This window comes from Oculina patagonica, chromosome 12 (genome assembly GCF_052425735.1).
Source record: "Oculina patagonica isolate OP01 chromosome 12, crgOcupat, whole genome shotgun sequence".
NCBI classification, from domain to species: domain Eukaryota; kingdom Metazoa; phylum Cnidaria; class Anthozoa; order Scleractinia; family Oculinidae; genus Oculina; species Oculina patagonica.
Genome location: NC_135769.1, coordinates 11,528,306 through 11,551,332, shown reverse-complemented (window position 1 = coordinate 11,551,332; position 23,027 = coordinate 11,528,306). Strand labels below are relative to the sequence as shown.

The window sequence follows — 23,027 nt, the reverse complement described above, 5'->3', positions numbered from 1 at the left end:
GAAGCTTTGACCTCGAAACTGTAACAACATAATTAATATGAAAGTCGTCGTTAAAACAGCAACCAAAACAGTATATACATAACGAAACATAAACAAGTTTAGAATTAGGTTCAATACATACATACTTTAATGACTTTCCCCCTAGAGGCTTTTCAAAGACAATGAAATAAATACAATAATAATTTAAAACTACTCAAAACTCTAAGATGATATTCATAGTTAAAATTAATTAACTAGGATTAAGAATCTATAGAATCTTTGATAAGTTTACGTTTAAGATAAAACTTAAAAGCAGATACTTTCTCGAGAGTTTTTAGAGAGCTATCCATGGAGTTCCAGATACTGACTATTCTGTAGTAAAACGTCCTCTGACCACTGGCAGACTTGAAAAGAGGAATGTTCAGCATTTGTGAACTTCTTGTGGCACGTCCGCTTATTTCTCCTCGCTTACTAAACTGGGAAGACAGATACTCCGGCACGCGGGATGTTAGACATTTGAAGGCCATGATAGCGCTCCTGAAATATAACTGAGTCGCAACTGGTAGCCATTTTAAAAGCTCTTTTAAAACTGGTGTGATGTGATCATATTTGTGCGTACTGGTCGCAATTCGAGCGGCAAAGTTCTGAATACCTTGTAATTTATTTATATTACTTTTTGATGTATTCGCCCATACGTTCGAACAATAAAAAAGTTTGCTAAAAACTAAGGCATTTATAATAGTTAGTAGGGTGCATTTGTCAAAAACGTGCTTTGTGCGGCTTATTTGACCGAGACAAGACATACAGGAGGAGACAGTTTTGGTAATGTGTTCGTCATAGGTCAGGTTCTTGTCCAAAATCACCCCAAGGTCTTTAGCGGTGTGTTCCGGTACGAGTTCTCTTCCCATGAAAGTGAGGCTGGGAGTGTCCAGTCTGGAATGCATTTGCCTGCTGCCAAACACCATGAGTTTAGTTTTGCTTGGGTTCAACAATAAATGGTTGTTGGAACACCATTGGCCTATTCTATGCAAATCAACTCTTAAGGGGGGGGGGGGGGGGGGTAAAAAAAAAAAAAAAAAAAAAAAAAACACCCCCCCCCCCGGCTGAATAGGTCAGCAAAGGCGTTTACAGTATCTTTCATTTTGAAGGATAAAACTAGCTTAGTGTCGTCCACATAGCTCTGGACGCTGCAATTCTGTGGTGCTGAAGAAAGATCATTTGTGTATATGCTAAATAAAAGTGGTCCCAGTATACTTCCCTGCGGAACGCCACAGATTATGGGCAAGGGCTCTGACAATGTTGAATGGATTCGAACCACTTGTCGTTTGTCATTAAGGTAGCTACAAAACCACTGGATAACTGGGTCTGAGGCGCCTACATCTCGCAACTTCAAAATTAGGGTTTCGTGGTTGACGCTGTCGAATGCCTTACTCATGTCTAAGAACACTACCGAAGTCAACATCTTCTGGTCTATCGCTTTAAGGATAGTGTCGGTTGTTTCTATGACAGATTTTTGATAAAACTGGTAGGAGAGAAATTGGTCTGTTGTTATTTGCCAGTTCGTGGTTTTCACCTTTATGGAGAGGTGTCACTTCAGCTAATTTCCAAGCAGTGGGAAATTCGCATGTTCCAATAGAAGTGTTAATAATAGACGTAATTACTGGAAGAATCGGGTTAAGACAGTCCTTCAAAACACGAACAGGAATCTTGTCGATCCCTGGGGCTTTGTTTGATGGCATTGATGATATTATGCGTTCAATCTCGCCACTGCCTACGGTATTCAAATGAAACTGCTCGCATGAAGGATATTGTCTTGGGACAAAATAATTTCGGTTAAGTGTTATGTTGCATTCATTAGCCAATTACTGGATTTTTTCAACGGAACTCTGGCCAACAGAAACGAAAACCGATTAAACTCATCTGCAACAGTTTTGTTGTCCTTGCTGAAGATTCGCTGAGATGTGGATTTTCTAGGAATTATAAATCTAGACTTAATGCTCATAGAAGATTGTCTGCGGATAGAAAGGCTAAGGATGACGTTATTTATAGACATTTTAACCAGTCAGACCATAGTGGCATAAATTACGTAAGGATTCAGCTTGTTGATAGGTGTACAGGGGAGCAGTACCTTAGGGATAGGGAGAGGCAGTGGGCATACAAACTAAGAACCGTTTATCCGCAGGGGTTAAATAGTGATGATTTCTTTTGTAGTAGAAACCCAAGGAGAGATGTTTTTTATAGTTATTGTACTTAATTTTCTGTTGATTTTTGTAAAGCGCGCGATCAAGTGCGCGCGCATCTTGAGTTTTACTGTATCTTAGATTTAATTGTAACGCGCGCTACCTAGTCCGCGCGCAGAATTATTTGATTGTAATAGTAGCGTCTCACGCCAGCTTACGCGTATTTGTGTAACGGTTTAAACCGCCTTTCATCAGTTGCCCTGATGAAGTGTTTTTAATAAACACGAAATATCGGCAAAGTCGACTTTCCAGTTTTTATGACACATATAATTTTTTCTGGATTCTATATCGCGACAGAGGATGTTGTTGATAAATTATATATATATATATATATATAAGGAAGTCTTAAACAGTTTATATTGTTGCTATGGTAACCGGTTACGTCCAATAATTAAGCATTTGCTTGACACTGTTATTGCATGTAGCATTAACTGATAAAGAGTGAGTACTGATTCATTTAAGGAGGCTCGATGTAGTTTTTTTAGCCGAGGGTGGTTGTTTTGAAAAAAACGGGCGAAACACAAGAACAAACACGAGCCGGGAAAGGGAAAAGCCAAAAGGTGGCACAGTTCTAACGACGAGGAGACCGCAACGCCATAAGGCAAAAAGAGTCAGTCACGAAAAAGTCAATCGGCGGTCGAGGTAATCAAAATGGACATAATCTAGAAATAATTTTAAAACACCGGTAAAAATACATCGAGCTCCTTAAGTGTAAGAGCTGATCTGTAAACCGTTACTGGCCACCCTTATTTTATTTTATGTGGATTATTAAGTTTTTAACCATTTTCTATCCGCTTTCAGAGCTCTTCCAAAAAAGAAAAGTGCGGCAGACTTATATAATCACTAGAGCGTATATATACATGAAACTAGATAAACCTGACACAGTCATCTTTCTTTTGCAGCTGCAAATGGAGACTTTTGTACCGATGTTGTGTTTGCCTTGGACTTTTCCTCAAGTGTGACGGAAGAAGAACTAAAAAAAGAGGTTGATTTTGCTAAAAATCTGGCCAAATCTTGGAATGTCAACTCGGGGTATTCCAAAGCTGCCTTCGTTGCTTATGGGGATGAATGTCAAACGTTATGGTCATTTAATCCAGATAATAAAAGATCTTCTGTTAAAATCGTTCATAAGGAAATGAAAAACAGTAAATGCAGAAGAATGGATTTGGCTTTAAAAGAGGCGGCTCACAATCTCAGTAAAATTAAGCAGAGAAGACGAAACCAACATCAGCTTGTTGTTCTCATCACAGCTGGTAAGCAGTTATCAAATCTGAAACAGCGTGAAGAAGAGGATGACCGCCTTCTCTCAGCAGCTGAATTACTATCTTTAAGATATATTAAAGTCATCATTGTACCAGTTGGCTTAGAAACAGATTTCAAACAGCTTGGATTGATTGTAAAACGACCGCAGAGTCTATTCCCACTCTCTAGTTTTGAAGAGCTTACACCAAGTCAAGCCAAAAAAATTGCATCCGGCATCAAGAAGACAATAGGTGAGATTACTCGGTATTAGTTGTGTTGTTATTATTTGTTTACTGTTGTTGTCATTGCCAGTGTTTATTTATGATTAATAAACAATCTTCGTTCCCTATCCAAAATCCACCAATTGGTTAAAATAGATCACGTGATTTTGCTTTACCTGTCGTCAGCAAACTCCGACAGTGCAGTATTGACAATAATGCACAAAAATAGGTCACCAAGGGTGACATGAGTCTAATCCGTTGGCATGTGATCAGATTGCGCGGTTTTGTGTTCGGGTTTTTTTGCTTGCCTGGGCATCGTATATTAGGAGTCATTTTCTTCCATTAGAGTGTCCCCTCCGCAACATAAATTACAAGATTCTGACATCCATTTCATTACAAGTTGAACCAATCCTCCACCTTTGACTCTTAATCCACTTAAAGTGACTTCTCCTTACTGCACTAGTGACAGACCTCCTCATACCTTTACGCTAACAGCAACGCTACGCACTACTACACCCCCCATTTCTAAAGAACAGACTCTAAGTCAGCATCACCGACAGGCCGCGGCCCGTGGTCGCGTCCTCTCTCTTTGGGTGTCGTGGCTCGTGCTCTCGAGGTCTTTGTCGCGTCCGCGCGCATTTTTTTTGCGTCTCTGGCCAAGTCAACTGACTGACGAGATTCGCTTACAATGTCTTCTGGAAATTATTCGTCCTGTTCATTTCGCTGGAGACTTTTTTGCGTGGGACACGTGTCGCTGATTGGCTGTTTTTTGAACTATCGTGCGTTCCGTCGGGTCCGCTCTTGCAGCTGTCATTGTTTTCTCATTACAGCGAACGATTATCGATCCCGAACCATTCCCTTGGGATTGCTAACAGCTTTTTTCATTCAAGAGTCTTGCGCATGCGCGCGCACGCGCATTAGACTCAAAAATGGTACATTTTTGAAAGTGTCTTCAGCTTCAATACTTACAGAAGTGGAAGAAAAATATATTCCTCAAATAATCAACGACCCAATACCAAACAAAATCGAAGAAGACAACAACTTGAAGCGGTTTCATGTTCAAAGGTAAACTGCAGCTCAATAAAAACATTTTGTGTGCGATTAACTTGCTTGAATTGTTGCTTGATTGTGAAAGCCATCAACTTGCTTTAAACAAGCTTTTCGCTGACTGTATTCATGAACGAGCACAGCTGATGAATTATTTTATGAACCATTGTAAGCTTTATTTTTGTGCAGGTTATGCTTGCGCTCGTGTTCGCGTCGCTAGTGAAAACCAGGCTTAACCCATAAATAATGTACTGAAGGCTCTGAAAAAGTTTTTAAAAAAACGTCGATCCTCCAAAAATTGTGATAAATTGAAATGGTTGTTGTTGTTCTTTCTCTTCTTCTTTTCCTTCTTCATTATAAACACTACATAAATAACATGTGACTGCAATACAGACTAACAGCTCTCTTGCTTTGCGCTGGGCTGTGTGAATGGAAGTCTAAATACTTGCTCGTATGTGTGGTCTTGCGGTATACACCCACCTTGATACTGCCATCCTCATTTACGGTGTTGTTGGTGTCCAGGAAGGCTATGCTGTTCTTGCCCATAGTTGTTGTAGGCATCTCCACTGTAAACTGAATGACACAACCAGCTCGTCATCAGCCACTTCCTGGAACAGAAGCGAGTACTTGAAGCCGCAATATACCACTTGCCTCGAGAAAAGCAAGACGCCTCTAGAGCGGAGATTTACGGAGTTCTAAAGCAGGCTAAACCACCAAGAAAACAAAACCTCACAAGCGAAGAACGGAGAGCACTTAAAGACCTAAAAAGTGACGAAAACATCGTGATCATCAGAGCGGTCAAAGGGAACTGTACAGTTGTCATGAACAAAACTGACTATCATAACCAGGTCCAGGAGATGTTGCAAGATCAGAACGTCTATATGCCAATCACCGACAAAAGGCGCAATCCGACTTCGAAAACGGAGCTTGAGCTACAGAGAAAATTCTCGGACCTCAAGAAACTTGGGAACCTCAGTGAAACAGATCAGAGTACTGGAAACTACGCCCCTCTGATTCCACACCAGCGTCGTTTTACGGTTTGCCTAAGATCCAAAAAGTGGAACTTAAACAAATGGACGATCATTTCACTCTCCTGGAAAACACAGAAACGCGAATACCATTGAGGCCCATAAACAGCTGTATTGGCGCGCCGACCTACCGACTATCAAAGTATCTGGTCTCCCTTCTGAAGCACCTCGTGAATGAAACCGAATATTCTGTCAAGAACGCTAAACAGATTGCAGAGTTTGTAAGTGACCAGAAAGTGGCTGATGACGAGCTGAGCTGGTTGTGTCGTTTGACGTGGTTTCACTATTCACCTCCATACCAATCGACATGGCTATAGATATCGTTCAGCGAAAACTCGAGGGATCTGACGATTGGAGAAGTCATACACATCTGACTAAAGGCCAGGTCCTGGATCTACTCTCCTTTTTGCTGCACAACAGCTATTTTGTATTCGAGGGAACCCAATACCACCATGTATCGGGATGTGCCATGGGATTGCCAGTCAGTGCAGTGGTCGCAGAACTTGTAATGCATGAAGTTGGAGAGAAAGCGTTAGAAACTTCGCCCGTTCAACCAAAGTGGTGGCGCCGCTATGTCGATGATTCGAATACGTGCATTAAGAGGGACGGTGTTGAAGCTTTTCACAGCCACTTAAACTCGATAAACGCCAACATTCAGTTTACAGTGGAGATGCGTACAACAACTATGGGCAAGAACAGTATAGCCTTCCTGGACACCAACAACACCGTTTATGAGGATGGTAGGATCGAGGTGGGTGTATACCGCAAGACCACACATACGAGCAAGTATTTAGACTTCCATTCACACAGCCCAGCGCAAAGCAAGAGAGCTGTCGTTAAGACTCTAATGGACCGAGCTAAGTGCATTCCATCAACAACTGCGCAAAGACAAAACGAAAAAAAACGCGTTATTAATGACTTAAAAGCTAACGGTTATCCCGAGAGCTTCATCAAGTCAGCTGGCGAATCAAACAAAACAAACACGCAACCAAGAACCCAGGAGAATCCGAAGGCATACACGTCCATCCCGTATGTGAAAGGAGTGTCGGAGCGCGTTCGACGGATTTTGAGCCGCGAAAACATCAAGACAGTGTTTAAACCAGTACGAACGTTAGGAAATATCTTCCAAAAGCCCAAGGCCGACGGAATAAAGAGCAGTTGAAAGGAATCGTATACAAAGTGACTTGCAGGACATGCTCATTTGCATACGTCGGGGAAAGTAAAAGAAACTGGAAATCGCGAGGGGCCGAACATAAGCCCGGAACAAACGGAAATATCAACTCCGCGATTAAACATCATGCAGAAATCGGTTACGACATACATCCAAGTTACGCCGAAATTCTTGAAACAGGTGTAAGCAGCAAGAACAAAAGACTGTTTCTGGAATCTTTACATTCTTTCCTCGACAAAAACACTATAAACGAAAGAGCACCCTTCCCAAGAGTTTACGCATCGCTAGTTGCTGCCCAGGGGGGAAACGAACAATGACGTCAATGCAACTTATTAGAATTCGGCGAACCTTGCAAAAATCCACCATTCTCTGAAGAAGACGTCCGCAGAAGGCGATCGAAAATCAATATTAAAAAATGTCGGAAGAAGGGGGTCGGCCGATCTCCACCATATTTATGTTGCATAGAAGTCTTACCCACTCGTAACCATGGTAACAATTTTGATTGATTGGCTTTATTGTTTACGAGAACAGACCACCCCCCCCCCCCCCCCCCCCAAAAAAAAAAAAAAAAAAAAAACTGCCCAAATGGCGTGACAAAAGTTGTGATTTTAGGTCAACTTCAGCAGCGTGTATCTCTGGATATATTTAAGCAACAGATTCAATTTCACGTCAGCGTAACCATTGTTCTTTGGTAGTTTAAATGCATACTAAATTAAATGTTTTCTGTACATCGTTTACGATCTGCATGCAAACTTAAAAGCCATACTTCGCAACATTTTCAAAAAATCGCAAAACTAGGCATTTTAAAATTACAGTTTCTCCAGGGTCCGGGAAGATACAGATATAAACCTAACTGCAATTTACTCACTAAAGATAGGAAAACATTTTAGGCCAGTGTTGAAATTGGACCAGCGAATTTAAATTTTTTTAACGGTTCACTGTTTTACCGCTTCGGCTGATGTCGTTTTCCAAGGCCACTACGGCTCCCTTGAAGCTGTCGATCTCATTCCCCAGATTTCGCCGTTTAAGCGCCTCCGACAGGTGTAAAAACCTTAACGCTGTGGCTTCTTGTCATATTATTTATGGTTTCGCTGTAGATGTTCCTCGTTTCAAGCGAGCGCCAAGGAAACATTATGCCAGAGATTGCGTGACAGGAGTGGAATACGCAGCTTTCAGGGAGGCCATCGAACCAAAGCAAACTTTTCCACGTTGATTAAACAGACTGATAGCTTTTTCCTTCAATACTTGATCCTGGTCCAGAAAGGCTTTTAACTATCCCAATGTGGATTGAACTGGCCTTAATAAAGCTCACCACAAGTGATCACAAGTCAACAGACTCGTGGAAACATCGCTGATGTCTGTCCCGGTGTCTGTAGGTTTGTAAAACAATCCGATATCCCACTGATATATGCCATCTTGAAGCTTAGTTGCGATCGGTTTATTCGTCAGACAAGGCCATGGATACAAGTTGCGGAGGCGGATATTATTTGCTTTCAGCTACGTATTGGCAAGATTTTGTCATTCAGTTGAAAACCTGATAAATCATAGCGTTTAGTGAGGGTAGCAAAGGGTTTTTGCGTGACGCGTGAAAAGGCCAAAAATTAAATCGTGACGCGTGAAAATAGGGCAAAAATTAGACCGTGACGCGTGAAAATAGCTAGAAAAGGCACGTGAGTCGTGAATTCTGCTGTTTCAAGTATACGTGACACGTGAATTTGGTTAAAATTTGTGCGTGAATGGGGATGACAACACCCCCTTGCTACCCTCTTTAGTAACCTGGCATGGATTTACGAAATTGACGGGTAAGGACTACCGAAATACCCCTGAAATCCGTGGAACGAGCGATCACGGAATTGAATGAGTTGGATTACTTTTATTCGAAAACAAACAATTATTTAATACATTCGAACTTTAGTTCTTTTTTCTCGTTACAAGCAATTTCGTTAGTGTAAGTTGCAACCAATGACGTTTTCGATCAGTGTGATTCACCACGTTTCAGTGTGCAATATTATTAGTGAGTATTTATTTTCTACTTGGCTTGCTAGAACTGCATGTTTCAGCGGGATAATTAATTTTTACACAAACTTCATTTTGCAAAGACAGTAAATAAAACTAGGGTTAATTAATTGGTTAATAGTTAAAACATATTGCATGACAAATAAAAACCATAGTAGCAACAATAACGAATATATGTTCCACATAATAAAGTAGTTTGGTAGACATGGTGGTATGCACATCACATGTACCCTGATATGTCGACGGCTAATTATTGTCTTGGAAATACCAGTGAAAAGATATTTTTACTCTTCCCTTTATGGCCCTTTATGGCGCTTCACGCTCGACGGACTATGTGAAAAAAAAAACAGGGTAAGTAGTATTTCTTTGTCGACACTAGGGAAATCGAACAGGCGATATGCTATATGACAAAGTATCAATTCTATATTGCATTTCTGTTCTCTTTTCAGTCATTTGGAGTCATTTTGTCCCTTTGTTCAATTTCCATGAAAACTTCTTTCTTTTCTTAATTTCTTTTTTTTATGAATTGAATTAAAAGATACTAACATTCCCCATTGCACGCTTTCTTTGATCTGCGTGTTTGAGCCTGCAGGTCTTACATATGCATATAGCTGAAAAAAATAACCAAACAAAAAAGTATAAATACAATACAGCACTTTTCATCGTGACTTTGTTAATGTCACGCCCTCTCATTCAGATCCTATGCCCGGGGATAATTAGTCCAGTCCCTGAACTCTCTCTTTCGCACGCGCTTTATAGGGGTTGAACCCAGGGGTTGGGGTTGAACCCAGGGGTTGAATCCAGGTGCGAGAAGAGAGAGTCCAGGATAACTTGCATGCGCATGCGCAAGTTTTTTTTCCCGAAATCGGGGTAAAACCGTATTTGGCAGCACTTGTGAAAACGCGCGCGCACAGATGACGAGTACCACTACGCGATCCTGTACTAAAGCGGAATCACCGGAATAATTATAACTTTAAAAAAGCCTAACTTTCCAGTCAGTGTCTACTAAAAGCTAACGGCCAAAACACACTTCACTATCCGTCAACTATTCCTAGTATTTTGTAGTCGTTTGTTGAATTGGTTTTGGGTGCAATTGTGCACAGTTTTTTTTCTTGCATTTATTCGCGCGCTTGGTCGCGTAGTTGAATTCGTCATTTGAGCGAGCATTTTAAACTTACGGCTCGCCTCCCAAAAACGCCACACTCATACGCATGCAAGTTATCCTGGACTCCAATCTCGTCCCCAGAGGCCGCGATCCTTCTGGTTTGCGCCAGGGATCGGGACCTATGGGGTATTCTGAAAACCCGCCACAAAGGCGTCTGAATCTGATTGACTGTTGAAAAACTTGTTCGTTTCACCACAATCTCCGGCGCATGCGCACAATCAAACCGAAACCAGGATTTCTTGGTTCCGGTTTGGATTCGTCCAGAGCCGTTAAGTTTCTTGACCGCTGGTCAAGGGGAACGCAGGCTCTTAGGACGAGATTGCCTGGATTCTCTTTGCGCGCCCTGGTTCAACTCCTATAAAGGGCGCGCGAAAGAGAGAGTTCAGGGACTGGACTAGGGGGTAATTTATCCAGGTTTAAAACAAAGGTAATAAGAAAAGCGAGTTCCCAGGGTACATTACTTTCTACTCGCGCAACATAAAAACCCAGGCAGGAAAAACAGCAACAATTCGCTGTCGACGAATCCCTCCGTATCCAGAGTTAATGCAGCTTTCTCGGATTACCTTTTGAAATTAATGATCTCATAAGTGAGCAAAGCAATTTAAATCCTTTTTATTATTTTAACAAAGCCATATTGATAGCAGTAAAGTGGTTACCCCTGCAAAAAATGCTCTCAATTGACTTCCTCAAAAACAAAACTAAAAACCAGTTTTGTTTAGTCTCAAAATTTAAAGAGGGGTGTTTTTAACTAACCTTCTCCAATCGGTACTATGGCGTCGTACATCCAGTACATTTCTTCAGACAGTTGCTTCGTTATGCGCCGAGGTTTTCCAGTGCATATTGTTCTTGAGCGTCTCTTTTGGTGCAGGGGATAGCGACACGTGACGGCTTTACCCCCTGGCCAGTTTTAATACTGTCAAAAGTTTCCTATGCCGTGGACATATTGTCATTTGTTCTATCTCTTGGTCGCTCAACGCAAACAGGCCAGCTCTATTTAAGACGAGGTCCACTTCCGAAACACATCATCCGCATCTGGAGTGAGACGAGTCAACCAAAATGGAAATAGAGCAAGCCATTTTATTACTTCTCTATCTTCCCTAAAGCGAAATTGACTTTTGTTTTTGTTTCTCGTTACGTGGATAACATAATAATCAAATTAATGAAACAGAGCGGCGAAATTCGCAGTGTAAAACATTCCGCTGAAGAATTTCAAACAAAAGCTGTTTGCGTGCTTGGTTAGTTGACCTGCAAAGGGATATAATCGAGATAAACTAATGATAAAGCCAGGATCCGAGACAGGATTCGAGCCAGGATCCGAGCCAGGATTCGAACCAGGATCCGAGCCAGGATTCGAGCCAAGGTCTGAGCTAGAATCAGAGCTAGGATCCACCCTTTTTTCAGATAGAAATCCTAACCCTATTATAAAAGCTAACCGCAAGCAACCCAAGCTAAAGTAGGCTAACCGTAGTGCTATTTAGGCTAACCAGAGTGCTAGTTAGGCTAACCGAGCGCTATTTAGGCTAACCAGAGTGCTAGTTAGGCTAACCGAACGCTATTTAGGCTAACCGGAGCGCTTAATAGTTAGTCCCATTCTTAATTATCCTTGCTCAGATCCTAGCTCGGATCCTAGCTCGAATCCTGGCTCGAATCCTGGCTCGGATCCTGGCTCGGATCCTGGCTCGAAGTTTAGGAATCCTCGTTATAATCGAATTTTTTTATCTCGAACTTTCAAGTGCTGTATTAGGGACGAACGTTAACTTTTATAATTGCATTTCTTTTGTAAATACTGAACAACTGCTTGCGTGGCGCAAAAATAAAAGCACTGGTTTTCTAAGAATAAGTTTATGTCATTATGGGGATTGTCGGAATTCAAAGAGGCCTTTTATGTTAATGAACAGCAGAAAGCCAAAATTATTCTACAAACTTTAAGGTGAACATTTTCAGTGAAGTCATTTCTTAGAAAAATATCTTTTTCAATTGTTAATACCTGCACTTTGTTTGTTTTACCTTCCTTTAAGCCAGACAAAACGTCTTGTTCCCACGATGAAATATACGTGCTTTTCTAGTTGGAAATAATTGAATTAGCACTGATAACACGAAACCTCAAAGCATTACTTTATGGCGAAGAAACCTATTCCCTTTCCCTCGTGGAGGTTTAGCGTCTTTCAAGGAATAAGGTCGGTTTAATATGATTAGGAAACATATCAGTTCACATAGACGGTAACTGTTACAAAAAACTAATTTTTTTAATTGTTTTCTTTCTGAGGATAACATGTCCTAAGTAGAACTGATATAATTCATAAAAAATCAGGGTAGCAGTAAAGTCTTAACTCGAAAGCTGGGTATCGATGTGTAAGACACTAACTCGTGCCGAAACTTGGTACAAAAAAATTCATAGGGTTCTTTCTCTTGTAAATTGACAGTGATGAATGGTGAGCGAATCAAAACGGAAGGGAAAAATAATTGAGATGAACAATAAATCATAAAATCCTGCAAAACACATCTCGTTGTCCATCTCGTTGTCCACCGTCCACTCACCGACCCCCCCCCCCCCACCCCTCCCTCCCACCCGACAATCTCGCTCGCCTCTGCATCACTGTTGCCGTATCAGGCCAGTTCAGCCGCATGAATTCGTGGTGAATCCAAGCTTCCGTGAAACCTTTGCCAATGGCTAAGCACATTTCATCCACTTATTTATACGAATCTGTTCCATGGATCGAAATTGTCCGACGTATTAACGGACTAAAACCAAGCTTCAAAGAGGCGAAACTTAGTTGAAATGTCCAAACATTTTACTGATCAGTACAAACGTTCGGCCGTCTGAAGGGAAGATTCGACCATGTTGTTTTATCCGTTGTGTACTGGATTTGGGACTCATCTTTGGGATGTCAGAAAGCTGTTTTTCAATAAGGAGCACGTATTCAAGGAGAAGATGCCCGGGGGGGGGGGGGGTACTCCCTATAATGGCCTATACGGGGAGGCTCCGCCCGAAAGGGGTACCTTTTTCAGTCTTCAGGTATATAAAAGGGTAGGGATTTCAAAAGTGTAGGTATACGAAAGGGTATAGAAATCTGTCATTTAGGTTTTCGAAAGGGCCTTTAATTAAAATATTTTGAACAGATGCAATTTATGGCTGTATTATTTCAATTTTTTAAGCGCTACATGAAAATGACAAGAAAACGTCATGTTTTAAGCCTATACCATGACTTTCTTTTCTATATGAAAGGGGTACTTTTTTCATTAAAAGGTATACGAAAGGGGTACAATTTCTGGCAAAATGGTATATAAAAGGGTAAGGGGTAAGAGCTCGGGGCGGAGCCTCCCCGTACAAAACTTTTTTGAGTACCCCCCCCGGGAGAAGATGTCGACAATGTTTCTGGTTTGAAGGCCGAACTGTGCTGAATTTCTGTCACGCAATCTCTGGCATAACATTTCCTTCGCTCTCGCTTAAAACAAATACTTTGCAGCCAAATCAAGGATAATATGGCAAGAAACCAAAGCATTTGATTTCTACACCTGTCGGAGGCGTTTAAACGGCGAAATCCGGATAATCAGATCGACAGCAGCAAGGGAGCCGTACACTGTATAGCACTGGCCATGAAAATGAAATGAGCCAAAGCGGTGAAACAGTGAACCGTTAAAAAATTTAAATTCGCTGGTCCAATTTCAACACTGGCCTAAAATGTTTTCCTATCTTTGGTGAGTAAATTGCAGTTAGGTTTATATCTGTATCTTCCCGGACCCTGGAGAAACTGTAATTTTAAAATGCCTAGTTTTGCGACTTTTGAAAATGTCGGGAAGCATGCCTTCTTAGTTTGCATGCACATTGTGAATGATATACAGAGAAGATTTGTTCTAGTATGCATTTAAACAACCAAAGGACAAGTGTTATGTTGATGTAAATTGTAGTCTGTTGCTTGAATAAATCTAGAGATACATGCTGCTAAAGTTGACCTAAAATCACAACTTTTGTCACGCCACTGGGGCAATTTTTTTTTTTTTTTGGGGGGGGGGGGGGTGGTCTGTTCTCGAAAACAAGAAAGTCAATCAATCAAAAAATGTTTCCATGGTTACTAGTTAGGTAAGGCCTCCATACCGTATAAATATGGTAGAGATCGGCCGACCCCCTTCTTCCGGCCGCTGCCTGGATCTCTGAGTCACAAGCTGTTTAACAATTTTTTATATTTTAAGCTATGACCACAGATCGCTCCTGCAGTTTTATCTATTTAAAGGTGTTTGAATGTAACTGGATTGCATTTGGGAAGGAACGGTTTTTTTTGGGGGGGGGGGAGGGGATGGGAAAGGGCTGAGGACTCAGAGGGGAGGGTCAGCAGTGAAAGTGAGCACCTAAAGGGGAGGGTCATACCTCTTTGTGAGCTATTTAAGGGGAGATTCACACATCTTAGCTTTGCCAGAATTTTTAATGAGAATTTTTGTGATGTTTTTTTTTATTCATTTTTACAGATTTTAAGTTTTTCTTTTCACCTACTTTGATTCAATTTGGTGTTTTATTACAGTCAGGACACTCGAACCGTGAACACCCGACACTTTTTTTTAGCGTTTTTATATGATTATCCAATCAGCGTGCCTCCCTAAAACAATGAAATCTTTACTTTACAAAACCACCCAATCACAGCAAAGGTCGGGAAAAGTTTCAATGCAATATTTTAGAGCGCCTTGTCGGAGTAATCGAAATCAAAGAAATGGCTTCACCGCTTGCAAATGTTACTGGTAAGCTTTATTTTCAGTTAATCATTTATACTCGCGTTGCAGTTCTGTTGACAAGCTATTCTTTATCTAAATCTAAATCAACAACAAGAAATACCGTAGAATTCCGGTTATAAGCCCTGGGCTTATACAACTTCGTAAGGGGTTTTGGGTGGGCTTATAAGCGGAGGGGCTTATATCCGGGAGGGCTTATAAGCGGAATGAAAAATCGTTTCAAAAAGAGCCACGGGAGTGTTGATCGAAATACCTCTTTTAGGTTAAAAACGCATAATAAAGCAACATTTAGCCCTGTTCGGTACTGTCATCCGGTAGAGGGGAGCTTATATCCAGGGGGCTTATAATCGGATGTATTTTTTTGTTTCGAGATAGATGGGCCTATAACCGGGGGGGGGGGCTTACAAGCGGGGGGGGCTTATAACCGGAATTTTACGGTATTCGACAACGAAAAACGTACATAAATTGACAGTCACGGCAATGCACAGAGTTATTTTTAGCTCAATCCGTGAGAAACTATTCGTCGAACCGTAAAAAATTCCGGCAAAATAAGGTTAAAGTATATAAAATGACTGTAAAAGTGTTCTGGATTCTGGATAAATTTTGCGTTCAATAATTTTGATATCCGAAGAATGTAACAAAGTGAAACTTCTAAGAACAGTATAAACACAACAAAAGCACTTTATTTAGACTTTGTACTCAAGTAATCACAACATAAATTATGTAACGCAAGAAATGTTTCCAGCTCTCATGCCAACCTAAAGAAAAAACAGTTCTAAACTTCAGCCCAGTGTGTTGGGATACCAGTGCACAAGTGATTGCAAACGCGCCGAATTACTCTTGTAGGATTTTTTTATTACAACGCAAGGGAGGGCCAACACTTTTTGGGAAAAATACCAAAATTCTCCAGTTCCCCCCACCCAAGAAAAAACATACTTCCCTTATTTAAAGGAAATTTAGTCAAAATTTTACTAAAACGATTAGATTATTTGCTCTCAATTTCTCGAGTTCTCGAGCTCATAATCTTATTGTTAATAATATTATCACTGGAAGTAATGTCACCATGTTTAAAACAAACACAAGTATCATGCAACAAATAAAAAAAATTGTGTTACGGTTGTGAAGAAAAGCGTAAGCGAATACGCATGAAACATAAATCATAAATAAATTCTGCTCTATATGGAATAGAGTCTAGTGCGCAAGTGCATTAGGCTCAATAACCTTATTTTCATAGGACAGTAAAAATGTTTGTATATTTCCAGATATTACGATATTAATATGCATTCTCTTTTTCCGCGGATGTCTTTAATCAGTTTGATTTTTTTACTCCACTTTTTGATTGCAGACATTGACACGTATGCAAAGAAGCAGTTCCAAATTGTAAGTTTCTCAGGAATTCCTCCGGATGCAGGATTGTGGGAGAAGATTAGCCTTTGTTCTGATGTCATAGAAGGAGCATGGTATTTGCTGTATGATGACCTAAAAAAAACTGGAAGGCGAGAGAAAGTCAAAAGTTTAATCCGAGAAAGCATTGACAACTTCCATAACACACTTGTTTCGGACAGTAAGGTATGCATTTCACTCGCTGTTTTTGGGCCACTTGGGGCTGGTAAAAGCTTTTTCCTCAACTTTCTTTTAAATCATGGTTTAAGTGGGGAAGATAAGGTGGAAAATGGGCCCCTTCCTTCCGCATCAGGCGGTAGCCAGACACCTCTCCCAATATATGTAAAATATGGCAAGAGGGTTCAGGTCTTGTTGCACAAACAGAAGAAAGGTGAGAGCCCTGATGTATGGTTTTCCGAAGAGGAACTGGGTAATGGCACCTTGGCACGCGTAAATAACTTACTTAAAGAAAAGTTTGAAAAGGGTGCAAGCTTGAGTCATGTAAATTGCATAGAGCTTCAAGGGCCATTTCCAGTTTTCCATTATTTGAAAGAGAGAGCAATGACAAACTGTGGTCACCTAGAGCTGGAAGTTGATGTGGAGTTTGTGGATGTGCCCGGACTCGGTGATGAAACTGGAAACGATTCAATTAACATTGAATTGAGTAAGGCAGATGTGGTGTTGTTTTTTGACAACAGCAAATCGGGAAGGTCAGTTTCGTCAGAAGATATTGCGCAGATATTTCGCAGGCGTAACGAGTTTGAGTTCACATCGCGTCCGAAACTGGTTCACGTTGTAAACGACAGAGGAGAAACATCAAGTGCGTCGTCATGCAATTTTGATCATTTGTGTGAACAGAAGAAGAAGGACCTGGAAAGAGCATGGTCGAACTTTCTTCCCAGTAGTTTCGAAGACGAGGAGATTAAACCAGACTGTTACCAAGATGTAAGAAAAAAGCTTCCTCAGCTTAACGGAGAGGTTCTTTTGGAGAAGTTGTCCCAAGAAAGTGAAGTGGTTTATTTTCACACAGGAAATTCTGGGCTAATTAAGTCGTTGAAGAATGTGATCAATGATCATGTTCAGAATGTGAAGATCAAAGAAACCATACATCCATTTCTCCAAAAGGTTCACTGGGCAGCCAAAAAACTAAGGACACGTATTGGCAAGAGTCATACCACTGAAAGAAGGAAGAGTCAACCTCACAGGGTCAAAGTTAAAGAAGACAAACTTCCAAACTTTCAAATGCTTGCCAATCCTGATCAGGTAAGTGATTTTGTGAGTAGCTTAAATATTGACCACACAACTTTGCAACTGCAGTACGACATTGTGAAAATGTTTGATTTCCTGTACAATGACTTTCTGGTTTCTGAAGAAACAGTAACGTTTCTTTTGGATAGGCTGAAAGTATCACTTGAAAATTTCAGACACAGACTGATTGAGCATTACAAAAATGAAAATTGCTCTGTGTCTCGAGATATCAGTGAGCTCATTGATCTGGGCGAGATGTTGTCTGAAAGCAGAGTCCAGCAATACTGTACAAACAGTGCTCCAGCTTACTTGCTTCATGTTTTAGAGAAAGGGAGGAACAAAAACCCATTTGGTAAATACAAGAAGCGATGGTCAAGTGCTAGTGATGACGAAAGAGGAGTCCTGTGCAGCGAATTTCTCTATATTCTTTTGGACCGCATCATGCGAGGTCCCCTTGAGAAAGAAACCCGTGACCAGGCTTATAAGAAATCACATTTCCACTTTATGTCACAGCTGAAACAAGATGTCAAGGATCTGTTCACTTTCGGAAGTCTAGAGGATGATGCAAGCAGGCTAAACGTTTTTAAATTGTTAAATAAACCCATAGATATTGTAATCAAATTTTGCTCCCATTCCATTCGTGAGATAAACCCTCACCCTAGCTTGGATGTACAGGCAGATATATCCCTCCCAGAGAGGATGAAAGATGCTCATGAAGACAGCATTATACCGTTGGAATCCAGTCATTGCAAAATAATCAAAGAAATGAACGACCTTCTCCTTAAGCCTGCTACCAAGGGAGCTGAGGCAATTCGAAAGCTAGAATCGAAGTTAAGCCTTGGGAAGGGTGCTTTGGTACCTCGACAGTCACAGAGTGCAGATCAGCAACGTTCTTGGGCAAAGGTCCTGGTTAATATACTCAGCGACGAGGATCATTTTAATATTCCATTGGACCCCAGTTTAATTCTAGACAGTCATGACCCAGAAGTGGACAAACTTCTGAGCCAGGCACGAAAGCGTCTGTTTGCCCATGAGAAATCTTCTGTCACATGTAAAATTGATACTATGCAAGACCTCTCAGACAATGAAATTCACGTGAAGAAAGGTTCTCTTGAAGAACACTGTCTGGAAGTATGGGTCTCCCCCAAGATGTATGACAATCTTGATACCATTCGTAAGGAGTTTAAAGACCCCACGCAACAAGTAGCACCAATTTTTATGCCAACGATCCGGCCTGGTCCAACCCCAGACATCCGAGGTAACTTCTTTCTGGAGGAAGATCCCTGGAGTAAGGACGAACGTACAAATGACGTAGAAGAAGAAGACGGCAACAGAGGAGATGGAGGGGTGGCAAAAGAAAGCAAGGATTTAAACATTTTCCTTGTTGTGGAGAAACAGCATTTAGAAACTATCCAGTCCACTGTGGATGATTTAGAGTCACCAGCAGAAAGGAACATCAAGCTGATGTACGTTGTTTTGCCTCAAAAAGGGCGAGGAATTGGTGTGACCAGGGCCATTATCAAAAGCCTGGCAGAATGCTTAAAATTTTCTCTCTATTGGACAATAGATGATGATGTCCAATTTATGTACCAGTTTGATGGAAATGATCGCAGGTGGCATAAGTGTTCACTTGTCAGGGGGCTGTTGTTTGGTCAACGTGTTTTCCAAACATGTCAACAGAAGACCGTGAAAAAATTGTCACTTGATGAAAGACATGATCTGAAAGAGAAAATCACAGAAAAATGGCCATGTTTTGCCAAAAAGACCAAAAGAAGTGCTGAGTACCTTCTTTTAGATGACAATTCGTTTGCAAAGGTGCAAAAGAACCCAGGCCTTTTGCACTCTCCCTTCACAAATATACCCGTGGACTGTGATGGAGATCCCGCAAAAGAAGTGGAAATGAAAGTTTGTGAACAAGAGTTTGTTGATGCATGTAGGAAGCGTCTATTTGAAGAAGCGGTTGACCACATAGCGGGCGTTTCCATTGCTCATGAATCAACCAAAAGGTATGACTACACAAGCAAGTATCCCGCCGCAGATTACATGCAAAGTGAACAGCGATACCAAGTGGTTCTCAACAACACTCGTGCCTTAAAGAAAAGGAATTTTGTCACTGATGAGATCATTTTCCATGAAGAGGAATTTCAAATTCACGACAAAGACAAACGCAATACTCCTTACTGGGGCATAAGGGGTAGCGATAAGTCATTTTGTCATGCTCTTACTTTGGGTGGTGTGATTGGCTATCAAGTGATTCGAGTTGTTCACAGCCACAAAAAGCTGACAAATGTCTTTGACAGGGTAGGCCCATCTTACATAGGATCACAATCACCATTTAGATCTGAAGATGAAGACGAAGAGGACATGGACGTGAATTCGTAGCGAAGGAGTACATTGATGAGCTGCATTGTGAATGCCTAGTAATAAGTCTTTTTAGACAAAATGTGCTTTTGTTGCGAGTTTTCCCTTGGTCTAAAACAAATTGGGGCCATTTAATCCACTTAAAGTAGTGTTTAAACTGTTGTTCATTTGAATTAGAGACACTTGTATTTGTACAGCATTCTCCCGCCATGTTGTAAGAAAGATGCTGCTTGTATATCAGCCAGTTAGCAACAAATAAAACTATTTCAAATTGAGGTTCTGTAGTAATCTGTTTTACTTTATTCTTGAATCCCGGGCTTGAATCACCCCTCTACAATGCGATAAAATATATTTTTGCATTGTCCTGGATAACATAAAATAATTTACCACTGGACCTTGTTAGCACTTACCGATGCCCAATGTTCCATAGGTTTAGACATATTTGCAGCAAATCAGCCACGTTTGTCTTGCCCATGTGCACTTTTTTGTAGGAAAGTAGGAAACAAGGGTCCTTTCCACATTTTTAGTTTAGCTAAAAATATTGAGGAAAATATTTTTACCAAACTCTGAAGGCCCGCTCAACGTTGCTTTAATCGTGATTTAAAACGTTGGCAAAATTGCATTTGAATTTTTAGTTAGCATTTTAGTCGTTTTTGTTATTTTTTGGATCAGTGCAATAAAAAGCTTGTATTGCTTATTGTATGGAACATGTAGTGGTCACTTGTACTTAAATTACAGTGGAATTGCTAATTTGAAATAATGTAAAACTACCACAAGACATTATTTCCAGATTATTGCAGCTCATTTGGACAAGTTGTCAATGCATTCTCATATCCATTTGGCTCATGAAGCAGCGCTCGCAAGGTCCCATATGAATGGCTCGCTTCCCTTCGAAAAAAAACGTAAAACAAACAACATAAAAACACCCCTATCCCTAACCACACTAGCAGCTGCTACGCTGGATGACCACTTAAATTAAAAGCTTACGAGAGCTGCTACCCGTCTGATTCATTATAGTTTTTTGATACCTTTTAACTTTGCTATAGTTGTAACTTGATCAGATGCAAATTACGCAAGATAATACTAAGTGTAACATTTATAAAAGTAAAACGTTCAACCAAAAAGGTTTAATCTATTTCAAATATATTATTTCTAGTTTGAGCTCGCTTAACATGTGCTATGTCACGATATCGCCATTAAATCATTTTTTTTGTGTGTAGTGTAATAACAAAAATGAGTTACAAAGATAAAGGCATAGTTAAGGTGATTACATACAATTAGGTTGGAGAGTTTAGGCTCGTTTTTTTGAATCGTTCCATCTATAGTGTTAGCTCTTTTACATTGTAATTAGTGTTTAAGGGTTTGAAAGTTTTGAATTCTAGCATATGGTATTGTTGGTTCAGGTTTCTGTTGGGTAGTATCAGTCTTAAGTTTCAAAGTGCTGAGTAGAAGTCTTGTTAATACACATGTCTTGTAATCTAATTTATGTTTTGGACTGTGCAGTTCACTGCCTGGTCGAATTTTCAGATTTAGTCGTTACCGCCAAGGTCTTATTTACATTTTTAGCTTAACAGTTGTCTCATTAGTTACAGATAATTTAAGTAAAGTTTTATGCGTTACAAATAGTTATTGGACTTTACAAAGGCTATGGCGTTTGAGAAATGCTTTTTAATCACTCTTTAAAGTAGGAGCCTAAAGTAGTAAAAATGTCAGAGAATAGTAGGTTACATGCAGTGATGACGTGTTTAGCATGCGTACGATGATTTCATTTTTAAGTTTTTATATATTAAACGGACACTTAATGTAGCGCGGACTTTGATTTTTTGCAGAATAGAACAGTTATTTTACCTAGCAAGGTTTAAATCCCACGGAGTAGTAGCAATGAAACATGCTTTACTTGAGTCTAAAAGAGCATTTGTTAACAGCACTTTGTAGCGAAAAGTTAAGCACTTTTTTTTCTCGTTCCCAGTCGCTTACTTGTTTCCTCCGTGGGAGAAATTTTATTAGGACGCATGGCATCAAGGGAAAGCTTGACATCAGTGGTGACCCTTCCTTCCCCTTCAGTAAGGGGCTGGAAACGAGAGCTTCTCGCAGGTCCAGGGTGCTGTTTTTATGTAAAGGAATGCACTCAATGTGTTCGAAAGTGTTGCTCCACCTTGATGTATTGTTAATATGAAGAAAATTAGTCTTTATATATTTTAGCCTTTGTGTAGTTTGTAAAACGTTTTGACAAATTAATAAAAGCTGTTTACATGTAACTTTGTGTTCGTTATTTCGTAATAAGTGCCAAATAATTGTTATCTCGCGAAGCAAAAGATAATGGTTCTTTCATAAGAAGGGAGATGTCCCCGATAAAAAAAAAAAAACATTTAGGGTTTGTTGCATCCCGTTGCAGAAACGATCAAGCCAGTCTTCTTTTAAATGGGACAAGTCACAGGGGCCAAATTTTGATGAATATAGGTAGTTCCCTCGTGTTTTCAGACTCTTCTCGCATGACACTTAACTTGGCCACACAAACAAAGCCGATAGCCCGGCTAGCAAATGGATGAAAGTATCAAGATCAATCACCAAAAAACGAACATAACGTTTCGTAACAAAAAACGCGTTTACAGACGCGTTTACACGACATGAAAATTTGGGTACGAACCAGTCAAAAAATTGGTCCGGACCTTGACTGGTCCGTACCTAATTTATTCTGTCGTGTAAACGTACGCGCCTTACATGATAAAAAAATTGGGTACGGACGCGTCAGAAACTATGGCCCCGTTTTGATTTGACTGTTTCTCTGCAAAAGTGGGTAGGTACGGAACGTTTTTGTGACGAACCCGTACACAAATGTCTCTGCCGTGTAAACGCGCCTAGGCGCCTATGGTCCCGTTTTGATATGACTGTTTCTCTTCAAAAGAGGTCAGGTCTGCAACAATTTTTTGACGGGTTCGTACCCAATTTTCTCTGTCGTGTAAACGCGCTTAACTCCCCCGTCACCGATAAAAGTCATAAATAGCCACTCACAACTCTCGGTGTTCAGTTTATTGGAATCCGTAGCATATTAGCCCTCGAAGTTTATATTTGTTTAAGAGCAACAAATTTCCGCAGGGCAACTATCAGCTGTTAGCATAACCACACTGACCTACTATTGGTAATCGCGCAATCTGATTGGCTTAACAGGTGCCTACTATCGATCCGTAGAAGGCTCTCGGAGCG

General features: G+C 40.6%; 1 protein-coding gene across 6 annotated transcripts in view; it reads left to right on the top strand.

Annotated features, from left to right (window-relative positions):
- Positions 1-22,081, top strand: part of LOC144631584 (uncharacterized) — a 74,614-nt gene extending 52,533 nt beyond the window's left edge. For all 6 annotated transcript variants that reach the window (XM_078490042.1, XM_078490038.1, XM_078490041.1 and 3 more), the window contains 2 exons: positions 3,122-3,712; positions 16,177-22,081. In XM_078490042.1, the coding sequence (XP_078346168.1) occupies positions 3,122-3,712; positions 16,177-19,844 (4,259 nt within the window). In that variant the 3' untranslated portion in view covers positions 19,845-22,081. The remainder of the gene's footprint in view (positions 1-3,121; positions 3,713-16,176) is intronic.
- Positions 22,082-23,027: the final 946 nt, after the last annotated feature.